At 49.6% G+C, this 14,332-nt stretch overlaps 1 protein-coding gene and 1 long non-coding RNA gene across 2 annotated transcripts in view; both read right to left on the bottom strand.

The window, feature by feature from the left end:
* Positions 1–2,378: 2,378 nt before the first annotated feature.
* On the bottom strand, positions 2,379–4,283 carry CTXN1 (cortexin 1). The gene has a single exon (XM_019550668.1). The coding sequence runs from the start codon at positions 4,263–4,265 to the stop codon at positions 4,011–4,013; it is 255 nt and encodes an 84-aa protein (XP_019406213.1). The 5' UTR covers positions 4,266–4,283; the 3' UTR covers positions 2,379–4,010.
* Positions 4,284–4,310: 27 nt separating this feature from the next.
* Positions 4,311–14,332, bottom strand: part of LOC109320528 — a 25,552-nt gene continuing 15,530 nt past the window's right edge. Inside the window, exons 2-3 of the long non-coding RNA XR_002103808.1 lie at positions 6,559–6,669; positions 4,311–4,510 (exon numbers count right to left, since the gene is read on the bottom strand). This is a non-coding gene — a long non-coding RNA (uncharacterized LOC109320528). The remainder of the gene's footprint in view (positions 4,511–6,558; positions 6,670–14,332) is intronic.

The raw sequence follows: 14,332 nt of genomic DNA, 5'->3' as shown, positions 1-14,332 counted from the left end.
GCTGGTGTGGGTGGGGCAGCCTTGGGGGAGCAGGGGTTCGGGGTGGCTGCAGGAGCAGGCAGAGGATGGGGTCTGGCAAGAGTCCCCCCCCCACGGTCCCCTCCATCAGCCCCCTCTCGCCCGCCCCCTACTTACCAGCTCCGAGTCTGGGTCCAGCTCCCTGCTGCAGTGGGAGGGGACTGCCCAAATCATCGAAACTCTCCAAATCTTTTCCAAAGATTCAGACGGCTTCGAATTGATTTAGACCTTTTTTTTTTTATTGGTCCCCTATTCGATTTCGATTTGGAGATTTGGCCACCGAATCAGGCCAAATCGCCAAATTGAATCGGCACCCGAAGCTTCGCACAGCCCTGATGACCGGCACTTCATAAGCATGATATGCATGCTTCAAGTCTTTGCGATCATATGTTCCCCTAGGTTCCAGGAGTATATAACAGCTTGCATTTTATGTTCAAAGTACTTGAAATGTGGGGTTGCATTAGTGTACTGAGATGCTGTGGAATTCAGTGGAGTTGTATACTCTGGGCTAGGCTCCTTGTATGGTCTTCTGGCCCCATATGACCCCCATATAAAGTGGGGGAACAGAGCTCCCAAAAGGTGCAAACTTGGCTCCATCACCCATTACTCTGACAGGAGCCAGGAAGGTTCAAAGACGAACAACCAGCACTTGGGTTGCTCACCTTTCTAGCCACACTGAGCAATGGATTCCTCAGTGCCTTACTCCCTGCTGTGCCTACTCTTCCCATGAATTGGCCCCACACCACTGGTGCCTTGAGGTGTTGAGAACAAAGTAAAACCCACAGGTTTCAGATGCAGCTGATCAGTCCCAGCCTCACTGCCATACTTCCTATCTCCCTTCCAGTGGCTCCTTTCTTTAATGCAAACCTTGATCCCAATACAGCAGCCATCTTTGGCCTCTGCCCAGCTTTGCCAGGCACCAGCTTCTTCTGGCATAGCAAAAGATGTACTGAGTACCCTCATAATGCCTTTCTAGGGCACTCGTTAGACCCTGATTCATATGTATTTTACTTCTCTCTGACATGGTCAAGAGGCATGGCAGTGGGTAGGACAGTTAGTCTATATACATCGGTGTGGAACAGGGGATGGATCAGGAGCATGGTCAGAAGGGTCATGAGGAGCAGAATAGTATATAGAGCGGCACTTCAGCTGCTCTAACTTATCCCGTAGCTATGTAAGCCCCTAGTTGCCCCAGGAATGCAGGGTAGATGAGAGCTCTTCTCCTTCCCTCTCCTTTAGCAGGCACTAAACCTACCCCTTTATGTACCACAGGGATGATGTGCTGGCCATGGAAGTGGAGGCTTTTCTTGTGTAATGTGTCCCACACTGTCCAGGGACCTCTCATCACACCACAAGTGGCCAATGCCGTTCTCATGGGAATGGGTACAGACTGAGCCAAAGTGAATTAACCAGGAACCCTGGCCTAGGATGCCACATGCCACCTTCTCACTGTGCCACAGACCACTGCCACATGAACACTGTGACACCAAGTGCATAAAAACATTCAGGGGTTGAGGACACTTTTGGCACTGCTGCCCTGCAGTGTCAGTGTGGAAAGCTGGAGCTGATGGATGATGCGCTGCCTCTGGCTCACACAGGTGGACCTGCTGTGGCTCAAATGGGGGGATGTGATGGCCCATGGGGCTGGCTTGGCCTCACAGAGAAAAACGTGCTGACACCTGGGCTGACTCAGGCTCACGAAGGTGATATAGTGGCACACAACCTCATGTCTGGCTCACACCCAGCGATGTGGTGCTGAGCTGGCCTAGAAGGGAACATTTATGGTATGCATGCCTTGCTGTGGCTTGCACAAGGGGACATCATGGTGTGTAGACCCAGATGTGACTCACTGAGGGAGTGTGGCAAGGTAAAGCGTGCCTTGCTGTGGCTCACATCAGGGAACATAGTGGTTTATGGGCTGGGCTCTGGATCAGTACAGGAACAGTGGGGTGTGGGTCTGGCTGTGGTTCAAAGAGGGATGTAGCAGCCTCTGGGCCCAGCTCTCTCTTGCCTAGAGAAGCAGTGCTACGTTGGCCCAGCTCTGTCTCGAGGAGAGGCAAGGGCACATGTGACTGGATCCAACTCGCACAGGGACCCATGGTTGCCAGTGGACCCAACCGTGACTTGCCTTGAGGGAGGTGGTAGCACATGGGCCTGGCCATGTCTCTCACAAGGTCTGCGATGTTATGCTGCAGCAGATCACTCGGGGGAAGTGGACAGGCGGGCTGGCCTCTGGCTCTTACAGGGAGATGTGGTGGCACAAGCAGTTGGCACTATGGGGCAAGGTGGTGCCTGGGCCTGATTTTTTTGTTTGCATTGAAGTGCATGGTAAGACGCAGCAGAGAGAGGAGGAGAAGCAGTAAGGAGTGAGCAAAATTCGCCTTTATTTCCATAGTGAAGGAGAAGGGTGTCCCCTCAGGGTACAGTTCCCCCCCCAAAACCCTCCCGCTGGCCAACAGCTGTAGCCTGCCAGGGCTCCTGCTAGCCTCATGTCTAGCTCACTGTGGCAAACAAGCATGGATCCTGGGCAAGAGGCAGGAATTTGGTCTTGTGTAAGCCCAAGCTCCATCACACCTCTGCTTTGCTCCCTGTGTACTGGGCAGCCAGGAGAGACGGGTTGCTCCTAGCAGGGCACCTGGGAGGCCTGAGCATCCTTCACTTCCACTGCAGCCATAGTGCAAGCACTGAGGGCTTGACCAAATTGGATAGAGTGAGAGACCTGGGAGTGGGGCCCATAATTACCAGGCTTGGGCTCACAAAAGCGTGTATCCCAAGTGTCATATGGTGCCTTAGGTCCCTAGTGTCACAGCAGCAGCTCCACAATAAAGAGGCTAGGGCTTCCTGGAGAGTTGCTGCCACAGCAGGGTCTACAGTTAGCTATGTGGCTACATCTTTGTTTGGAGGCATTTTGACCACAACAGTGGGGATACACACGTGCCTAGCATTCACTACTGAGGAAAGCAGGGAGTGGCCTGCCAGGGAGGGAGCTGCACATGGGTCTCCACATTGATTAAGTCGGGCAGCAGAGCTGGTCACAAGATCACACGGAGTCCCTCTGGGCATCTCTGTGCTGCTTCCCTGGTGCTCTTGTGAGCGCTGCCAAGAAGCATGCCCTGCCCACCCACTCCTGCCCCGCACGAGCCATTACCAGAAACAAGGAGGTGCAGCCGACCACCGGCAACGCACGAGAGATGGAGTGGAGATGGGGCATCTCCTGGGCAGCTTTACTACCTCATTTCCAGCTATGGCACATGTGGAACAGGAGCAGATAAGTGGAGCTTGTTTCTCGGCGGCAGCCTCAAGAGCACCAGAGGCATAGGACAGACACGTGCCTGAGCTCCAGCTGCATACAATGGGCACAGGGCACAGGCAGTGCTCACATGGCATGGCGGGCTGCCCACCTGGAGAGTGGGGAAGCATTGTTCAACCAGTGAGTATTCACAGAAGCCAGCACTAGAGGTTTGCTGTCTAAACTGCCTCATAAATACAGATGCATATTCAGCTCCACGCAGTCAGCACTGCCTAGACAGGCAGGAGGAGGCAGAAGCTGCTGCACAAAGCTGCCCTGTCCTGCATGGAGCCCCCCCAAGCAGGAAAACCCTGAGAAATCTGCTTTAAGGCAGGTCCTGTCCCACCCATCACCACTCAGCACAGCACAAGACACTTGGGAGCACAGTAAAAACGCCATCTAAGCGGGGCTGCCTGGACTTGAGAGCTGGATGGGCCCATCCTTTCTAGGCCCCCTCAAAATATCAAACACTAAAGGTGCTGCAGACAGAGAAGAACACAGAAAAGTGCTTACAAAAGAGAAAAAAAACCCTAGAAAAGGTCCCTGCCACACCTCTCAGCCCAAAGCATCCCAGTAGGACCAGGGCAGCATCACACAGAAAGGAGGAGGAGGAGGGGCTGGGGCTGGGGCTGGGGCTGGGGCTGGGGCCAGCCAGGGGAGGGAGGCACACAGAGTTTCCAGGCTCGCCCCACCCTACACCTCTTTACACCAGCGCGTAGTCGAACTGGCCCCTCTCCAGCCCCTCCTTGTGGTCGGTCCAGGAGGAGGCAGGCATGCGGCTGTAGGGGTCCAGCAGGATACGGAAGCAGCGCACCATCAGCATCACCAAAAAGACCAGAAGGAAGATGACAAAGGCAAAGACGGTTTTCTGCTCAGCATCCATGCCCATGGTGCTGGCTGGGTGCTCAACCAGGGAGGGGGATAGCAGTTCATAATCCATCGTCGGCACATCATTCATGGCAGTGGCGTAGCACAGCTTCCACGCGAGAAGCCAGAAGAGGGCTGGTCACACCGCTGGCATCGTCCTGCCCCTAGTGCACACAAAACTATGCCTGGGGATGAGACCCAGCTGGATTCCTGCTGTGCCCACACCCCAAGAGCAATTGCCTTCCTGGGCTATTTCATGTCTGCAAGCCCAGGCTGTGAGCGATGCTAAACAGGACTGAGTGGTTTGACACTCGCTCCAGAGCCAGCCACGATCTCCTGAAAGGGAAAAATAAGGGCATGAGGAAGAAGGCTTCCTTTTCAGAGCCCTGTCTCTCGCAGCCTAGCTATCGTGGGCAGGTATACAGCACTCCATCAGCCGGCTCAGCATGTTCCTCCGGAGTCCTTGCCAAGCTGTACTTGCAAAGCCAGCCAACCCAGACCATCAGCCCCAAGAGAAACCTCTCCTAACTGCTCCCCACCACCAGACCAGTCCTTTGGAAGCAGCCTCACAAAAAGCACTGCAATTCCCACCCCTCAAGAAAAATTGGACGTTCAAAGCCGAATGCTGTTCTGAGGGCATTGAAAGTGTTTACAAACTGGGGTGGGATTTAGCAAATGGTCTTGACAGAAAAACGGAGGGATTTTATCTGTTTCATTTCGACATTTTTCTCAGTGAAATATTTCACAATAGCATTTCTTGTTTGCAATAGGTTATTTAGCACTTTAAAAAAAATCTGAAAACAAAAAGGAACTGTTTTCTTTTGATTGACATTAAACTCTTCACAGCACTGGAGCCTAATAGCGAATGTTTCATTTGGGGTGACACAAACCAGACTGAAAAACGAACTAGAAACATTTTTAATTTTGGACTGACTCGAGCCTTTGAAGGCTTCATTATTGATGACGATGATATTCTTTATGGTGGCCCCTCAACTGAAATCCATTATATATGAAATGGCACAAGTGAGCCCCTTCCAAAGGACTCTACATCTGAATGTTAATCTGAATTATTCACCAGCCTGTCTAGACGGGCAGGCAGTGGTCCCAAACTCTTCCACTAGCCACTCTTCTGTACTGACAATCTTGGCCTGCTCTGTCGCATGGAGCTGCTTCTGCTAATTGAAGGCATGACTTTTTATGTATAAGGAAGGATGAAAAACAGCTGTTCAAAAATTTTCAGATGAAAGTGTTTTGTTGGATGAGCTTTGTTGCAATGAGCTCTTTGGCAACAAAAACTTAATTTTGGCAAAAATGTTTGGTTTTCTTTCTTTTTTTTTCTTTCAAAGTGAAACTTGTCTCCAACCTCAGGGGCTGAACTAGTTTGGGGGGCTGGACCTCTGGGAGCCCCTTCCAGCTCTACTTCTCTATGATTCTAAGGACATGGCATTGCTTGAAATATGTCATTTTAAAATTGCACTTTTTCCTCCATTCTGATTAACTTATGCCCTGTGAAAAATAGTGCAGAAACTGTTAGTTTCAAAGAGAAACTTTTTGGAAATGTTGGAGTGATTTTGTACTCATGACGGTCCAGGAATTATATGAGAAGCAAGGATTTCTGTGGGTGATAGCTTTTACTGGACCAACTACGTAGTCGGGATAGGATCAGACAAGCTTTTGAATGCAGTATGTTCTTCTTCGGATCCTTCAGTAACCTGAAGAAGTATGTCCTGCATTCGAAAGCTTGGCTAACTCTATCCCAACTGTGCAGTCGGTCCAGTAAAAGACATCACCCAAAGAAATCCTCGCTTCTTGCAAACTGTTTTGAAGTAATCCTTCCAGCAAGCAATACTAGGAATGGTAAGGGTGGGCTGCGAAGAAAAAATACTTTGCCACATTTGCAAATTTCTCCTGGGAAAACTATTTCCAAATGGGAAAGTTTCAAAAAGGGATATTTCATATGCAAACTTTCAGGCAGAATCTTGGTTTTCGAGTCGTCTCAGGAGCTTGTCCTGCAGCGTGTGCGAGAACCCGGATTTGTGGCACCCAGGATTCCTGGTGCTCTTAGTTTCACAATCAGTTCACCATAGCACTTGGGTAATAGTCATCCAGTCCCATCAGCCAGCTCCTCTGGGAATAGGTCCCTGATGCCTGCCAGCCTTTTTCGGTAATGACCTGCTTTTTCCATGGTACCGTCTAGCTCCTCTGATCCTGCAGTGTCCTGTCAAGGGAAGTCCCAGCAAAGGGCATAGATAGCACCCATAGCTTTGCCCACCCCTCCCAGGGAACACCGCTGAATTGCTACCTTTTCTCTGACCCAGATGCTCTGCCTTTATACACAGAGCCTAAAGGGAAGGAGGAACCTTAGTAGGAAGGGGGCATCATACCTCACAGAAGTTGCATAGGGGAGTTGTCATCTCTATGGCAGGAGGAGGCGGTGGTCCACTGGCCCCATTGCCTGGGGGCACTCTCTGATGTCAGAGTCTAGCTTTCTTAGGCTGTGGGCATAAAACAGAAGGACAAGGACGTCAGAGGGATATTAAAAAGGCCACATTTGTTCACAGCTGATGTGAAGAGTAGCCTGAGAAAACTATTTCCAGAGCGTGAGCAACAACTCCTGGGAATTCTGCTGCCTGATCGTTAGTGCCACCAACTGGCCCTTCCCTGTTAACTGCTTACATACATATCTGCACAGAACCAGCAATCACCCTAAACACACCAAGAAAGCTGTGATATACAGCCAAGCCCTCAGATACTACCAAATTTGCACTGAGGGGACCACCCAGGATTGCCACCTCACCAATCTTAAAAAGGATTTCACCCAACAAGGACACTCCGCTCGAGAGAGAGATGCACGTTTGAAAGAGCCACCCAGATACCACGTGAAGAGTTGCTGCAGTGCAGAAAAAAACCTACCACGAATTGCACACCGCTGGTTATGACATATCACCCCTCCCACGAATTCATACAGAAAATCCTCAAACAATTGTAACCCATACTAGAAAGAAACCTGATTCTTAAAGAGATCTTCCCAGAACCACCCATCCTACCTTTCAAACAAGCACTGAACCTCACTTGACTCATCACCAGAAGTAAACTTCCTACTGCCCAAAACATACCAAATGGATCCAGACCATGCCATGACAAGAAATGCAAACCCTGCCAACACATCTCCACCGCCCCCACGATTACTACACCCAACAGAGCCATCAGCAGCACCCCTGCGTCTTACAGCTGCACCTCCAGAAATGTAATACATCTCATCCAATGCACCAAATGCCCGGAGGGAAGGTGCATAGGAGAGACCAAACAGCAACCGCGCACCAAAACGAATGCACGCCGCAAATCTATCGGAGACGAGAACGCCCAACTACGTGTGGGGCCGCACTCGCCACGGGACAATCACTCTCTCCCCAATCTCTCAGTCCTGATCCTCAAAGGGAACTTACAAAACACTTCTCAGGGACGAGCCTATGAACTTCACTTTATCGACTTCCTGGATACTAAAACTTATGGACTAAATGTAGACAGTGGATTTATGACACATTATAACCTGCACAACATCTGACTCCCCAGGTACCTCTCCACTATACAACTGCTACATTCATCCTCTTTTTCTCTTCCCCCCCACCCAGCCCATCTCTTACCCACTGACTCCTCAATTTACATCTTCACTGACCGCCTGTCTTGCATGCAGCCCAACCTCTGGCCTCTTTACTATTCCTTCCATCCAGGAAGAGCAGACACCAACTGCCGAGGCTTCCTCACCCTGACAAAGGGTTTTTAAACCTGAAAGCTTGCTAAAAAAGTGTTTTCCAACTATTTAAGTTGGTCTAATAAAAGATATCAGATTCACCCAAAGAACCTTGTCTACCTACTAGGTAAGGCATTTTGGTGATATCTGAAGAAGGGCATTTTGTGCCTGAAGCTTGTTTTAACAGCTTTCCCAAATATACAGTTGGTCCAATAATAGATTACCCAAAAAAGGCCTGCCTCTCACAAGTTTCCTGTGCCATCGCAGCTTCAACAACACTGAAACTCAGCTAGCTGTCTGCAGTCTGAGACCATTTCTGCCACAGCCTTACCAACAAGTTCAGGCCAGTTCCTGAGCCTTGGTATCTCTATTCCTGCAGAAAGCAGGGCAGGGTGGCACCTTAAAGACTAACTTGTTCAAACAGGCAGAAACTTTTGTAAACAACAGCCTGCTATGTCAGATGCTACGAACACACTTACAGTAGGCAGGGGTACTAAATAGAAAAGAGTTACCTGGAATACCCCTCAGTGCTTTGTTCTTCCCTTTTGAGCTCTTCAGCTCCACTTCCCCCTGCTCTATACTTTCCTCACCTTTTCCCTATACTTTGTATTTAATTTATTTTATTCCTTTCGATAGAGGAGCTATGATATCTGCAAATCCATTCCTAGCATCTGACAGAGCAGGCTGTCACCTATACAAACTTGTACCTTTCTGACAAAGTTGGTCTCAAAGGGGATCACTGCCTGACTTTTGACTAACACAGCTAACTACCTCGCCCTTGGCTCCTACAGAGATCCTGGTGCCAGATTCCTGCAGCCAGATGTTCCCCCTGGTGAACGTGAAGAAACCCTCTTTGGGCCCTCTGGAGAGGTCTTTGATTAGCGCCTATGTAATTCAGAGCAGAGTTGGACTAGTTTTGTTTCTGTGAAACATCCCCTTGATAGCGCAACAAAGAAAGCACCAGGCTCTCCGTCCAAGCCAAACAGGAATATCCTCTCTGCCTGCGCACACCCTTCACTAGAGAAAGGAAATGCAGCCCTAGCAGGGAGGTGGTCAGGGATCCGGCTCACTGGCTGCTCCCACTGAAGTCAGTCACCACAATGAGCCCATGAATAAGTCAAGCAACCCTGCTGAAGCTAGAATTTGCTGTTTTTCTTCAAGGCCCCAAGGAGGCTATAGGAAAATCTCAATTTACTTTTTTTTCTTTAAAACCCCCCCAAAACCTAACTTCCAGCCCAAAGAAAAAGTTGCAGTGTGATCCAGAGGTGGGCTAAAGATGGAGAGAGAAAAAAAATCAGCACCAAGGAATGACTTCTGATTTCTTTGAACGCCTGTGACTGACTATAATGCTGCGACCAGGAGCAGCCACTGGCTCTTGCTGTGCGAACACCCATCAGTCTTCAGACCTGGCCAAGCCGGGCTGAGCTCAGTGACACGAAGTTTCAACTGGAACGGATTCCATGGGCTGGATGTCCCATCATGTACGTAGGTCTGACTTGTCTGTGGGCAGCACAGGCAACATTTACACCAGCACTGGGTACCTGCACTATGCACAGAGGCCAGGCGCAGCGCTGTCAGTCCAGCATGGCCTTTGTGTCTATTTAAAGAGAAATTAAAAGTGCCCTTTTCATGGCTGGTTATCAGAATCCCATCTGGTGGGGATTTCTATCACATAATGACCATATTTCCTTAGTGCCCAGTGTTGTTCACTCTAACATGATACATGAGCACATGAGCAATTTATAGCCCAAAATATAAGGAAGTTCTCAGGTCTGTGATTGCTCCCAGGCCATCCTTCTTAGTTTTTATGACCTTTTACTCTATGTAGGTCTTGTTAGAAAGCAGGAAAGCAATGGGGTTGGACTTTTAGGCCTCAGTTATTCCATTCATTTTCCTTCATCCTTGGGGTGTTTCAGGTAACATGCATGCGGATAACATGAGCATAACTGCCTCAACACCTCAGGGAGCTGATATCGCTCTTAGAGCCAGCTCAGTTAGCTTCCCTTGATGCAGAAGGGTACTATGCTCGCATGGACCAGGCATTAGTCCAGACATTGGGAAGTGGTTTTAATCCCACTTGCCCAGTATCTTGCTGTGTGACCTTGGGGCAACTGTTTCCCTTCCCACCATGAGTCATCCTTGTGACCTAGCCTGTGATCTGTTTGGCCCAGGATGGGTTTTCAGTGAGGATTTATTCAGACTTTGGCATAAAGGAGCCCCAGTCAGTCGAGCCTAAGCTGCTTTTGTAACACCAGAAATGCTAGTACCTGCCCTGGAAAACCCTGAACTCACTTTTGGGGTTGCCTTCCAGTTAAAGCTAAGACCGTGAATCTGATGCAGCATTGTTGTCAGAAGTTTCCCTGAAGTTGAAGACAGTCTGACAAATTGAACATAGCAGCCTTTCCCCATACTCCAAGAAAGAGCACAGCATCATCAGACACCTGGATAAGGCAATGTGGCAGCAATCACAGTCAGGCTGAGATGCTATTTAAATGTCCAGCCACAACACTGGTTGTTTCCCCTCTTTCCCATCTCTCCACCACTGGTACCATGGCAGTGATAACGTCTCCATGGATACTGACCTCACCTAAAGCAATAAGCTTTAGCAACTGCAATAGCATACTTATTGGGGGTCCAAATAACCCCTTGGGCTGCTGTCAAACCTGAGGCTTCCCTCTACAGTGTTGCTAGGGGACTGTTATACAAGCAGGTTGTGGCAGAAAACCATCTCTGTCTCTCCCCAAACTCTGCTATCTGACAATTTGGTTACCATGGTCACTGCAAAGGGCAGACTCCTCTGCCCCATCTCTTAAGTCAACGCTGAGTTGTAACCTGAGCTGGATACAATGCTGAGGGAAAGGGAAACCTGCTCCCTCTGCCTACAGGACTGGCCACACACACCTGGGCGGGGGCTTAAGTTCCCTTTTGTTCTAAGCAATGCCAACATGACTGGGAGGGGGCTAAAGGCCCTGCCAGTCTACCCGGCAATCAGCGATGCATTTTAAATTGGTTGGCTGGCAGCCAACAGCTGCTGGCCTTCACTGAATCAGGTAAATGAGATCATAAGGGCTACATCATTGAAGGACTGCCCAGGAGGAGGGGCAGTGGCCATGACAAGAACTCAGAGAGAAGCTGGACTGTCTGAAACTCTCTTGAAACTCATGATCAAGGAACTGCCTGCCTCCAGAGGGACTCTCCACCTGCCTCTGGCTGATACTTGTGAGTGAGCTCCTTGAGATCTAAGTAGATATATAGCTTGCAGTAACTCATATGTGTGATCAAAAGCTATCGTGCCACTGTTTGCTCTAAGGTATTTCGCTGATATTGCTCTACCCTGTATCCTATTCCAAACCTACTCCTTGTAACCAATGACATTCTCCTTTGTAGCATGGGAGACTTATTGGGAAAAGGTCTAGATTATGCCTTGGGGTCCTCTTGGTTCGGCTGACTAAGGAAGACCACTATTTGTACTTCAGACTGACGGATGCACCCCAAATTCTTGTAGTGGGTCAAGTACCCTCGAGGGTTACTAGGCCTGTGTTTCCCAGAGGGTGCAGGTCCCAGATCAGTCCAGACTCTAGGTGATGGTGGCATTACCCCCAGGCTTGCAGGTGTGCTCTAGGAAGGGGGTCGGCCGGGCGTGAGGCACGCCTAGGGAGGCACTTGGAGCCTGGAAGGTGGTTGGGCACAGTGAGGTGGGTGGGCTTAACACAGGAGCACCCCCTACTGGCCCGCCACACAGATTTGTTGCATCCCACAAGTAAAAGCCCCTTATCTCCTATTAACTGTACAGTATATCCATGCTATCCCATGAGGCCCCTGATAGCAGCAGTCTTGCTCTTGATGCTGTTTAGCTGTGGGATAAATGGTTTTGTCTAGCAGCTGCTACACACTGTAGCACCACAATGCACAGGTCCTTCTTGGGGAGGTGATAGCTCTCTCCAGGTGATTGTTGCCATAGAGTGGTTGCTGTGGAGATCTCTCTAGTTCTCCTGCAGAATTCATCATACCCAGTAGAGCCCAGCGAGGGAGAGATTAATGTTCTCTGTTATTTTCAAAGTGCCAGCATCCAGCCAAACTGAGGACAGGCTAAAGGCAGAATCCTGTTTCACTTTACATACCCAAATAGCAGCTTCCCAGCCATGACGGCTATTTTTGACATTTACACACAGTCTGCAACCCTACAGCATGTGCAGCATGCATGCATGTCTGCGAGTCTACAGAGCATGTTTAGTAGGTTGTGCTCTAGCTGGGCAACTCTATGCATGAATCTGAACATAAGTCCTAAAACCGGTGGGATTCCTTGCAGTGTATCTTTGCCAGCATGCTGAGACGAATCAAATGCTGGGTTTGTGTTATTCTCCTCCTGGAGCCACCAGCAGATCACAAGACGATGGTCTTGGTGCATCCAAAGGCTGCAAGGCTTCACCATGGCAAGTGTACTCAGTGCTCACAGTGGAACACACCCTGCCCTATTTAGTCTCATTTCTAAAAGGGGCAGTCCCGCTGCTGCCACTGCTATGCGTCACTCTGATTATTGCTGCTTCCTTTGCAGGTCTCTGGGAATGAGGGTAGCTGAGTCTTTGTGGCAGGCCACAACCATCATGCAATCTCTCCTACACTCCTGCTCTGCATGTTCCTCTCTACATTGGCATTCAAAGAAGGAAAACACAGAAGTTGTATCCAGCCTGCATGCTGCTTTCCCAAGTCCTGTGAGACTTGTACCCTCTGGACACCCACTTAGGATTCAAGTGCTCTTGTCAGCGACCATGGCTTTCAGCTGCGTGTTTCCCTGGCCTCTCTCCTCCCAGGTTTGCTCTGGAGATAGGAATGTGTCTGAATTCAAAGCTTGGCAGGAGTGTAGGAGAGATGAGCTCTGGCCACAGAGAAGTTGTGTTTCTTAGCAACCCACTTAAAGCTATGAATGATGGAGCTTTTCATGCAGGTGGTGCCTTGTTTACTCCACGCATTCAGACTGTGGCTGAATTCAGAGGGTCTGAGGTGCCACAAGTTTCACCGCAGAGGAAAGACAGACTATTGGCTTGATTAACTCCTACCTTCCTAGCACAGAAACCAGCTGGAGCAGACCGGTGAGCTATCCAACTGTTAACCTCAGGCCCTTTGCTATGTAGCAGGGTTGGGGAAGGGAGCCGTTGCCTCTTTTGCTGTGCATCTGCAGCGGGCCCTGGCTTGAAACATAGAAATGTCTTAAATCTGCCCATGGAAAACATGGTTGTTGTGTACAGATGTGCTGAGAAAGACCTGAACTGCAGGCAAACAGGCTTACTAAGCAGCTGCTCTCAACAGAGGCACAGACCGTCACGCCCCCCCATCTCTTTATGCACCAAGGGCATGGGTTTCTCCTAATACTCACCAACTGAGGCACCTCGTGGAATATAAACCCATGCAGTTGTTGCTTCCTTGTTTGGAGGCCTGGTTCATTGGACACTCTACTGCAAATAACCTTGCCTATAAGGTTTCCAAGCCTTTGGGACTTTGGGTCCTTTGAGATGGCTGCAGTGCGGCTCAAAAGGCTGCTTCCTAAAACTGGCAGAAAGAATAGGGTGCAAGTGTACCTGTCACGATGACTGTGCCAGTTAGACTTGAAGATCACAGTACTTCCATTAGAAGCAATCGCAGGAAAAGGGTACGGCATATCCTTGGCCTGTGTGCCTGCTCCAGGCTAGTAGAGGGGTGCCACTTTGAGTTCGCTGTGCTAATAATTCATCTGTGGCAGGCCTTTTCTGTTCCTTCAAGAACCCAGGCATGGAAATACTATGGAGCACCCAGAGACCCTTTCTTTATTTTGGATCCAAACAATACAGTGGTAAGTGTCTGGCCCAAAGTGAACCAGTTCCCATTGTCCTGCCAGTCAAGGATAGCAGGAACCAGGAACTGGCCCATTGTCCTTTCATCCGAAGAAACGAGGAACTAGGCATTGGCCCATTGCTTGCCTGCTGAGGAAATGAGGAAGATGACACCAATGTATAGACAACTCTTCTGAGGGAACTTGGAACGTGCTTCAACTGGTAATGCAACTGGTAATGCAACGGGTGATTTGCATGGTGCAGAAGCTCAAATGAACAGGCTGTGGGCACCACTATACAAGATGTTTACTGAGCAGTTGACTAATTAACTGCACAGCAAACGTCCCAGTCTCTACACATGCACCCCATTAGGCTGGAGGGAACTAATTTCCTCCACAGCAGGATATTACCTGTAAACACAAGTATTATCCCGTTGCAGAGTACATAAACTCCGCAGCAGTGCATGTGTTAGATGGTGGAGGGGCTGGCTCGGGCATGAGGGTGCTTCATAGATTCATAGATTCATAGATGCTAGGGTCGGAAGGGACCTCAATAGAGGAAAGAGTGCTGGGCCTACATTACCCCAGCTAGATACACATC

Source organism: Crocodylus porosus, unplaced genomic scaffold (genome assembly GCF_001723895.1).
Source record: "Crocodylus porosus isolate Cpor-Errol unplaced genomic scaffold, CroPor_comp1, whole genome shotgun sequence".
Taxonomy (NCBI): domain Eukaryota; kingdom Metazoa; phylum Chordata; order Crocodylia; family Crocodylidae; genus Crocodylus; species Crocodylus porosus.
This window is presented reverse-complemented; position numbering and strand designations above follow the sequence as displayed.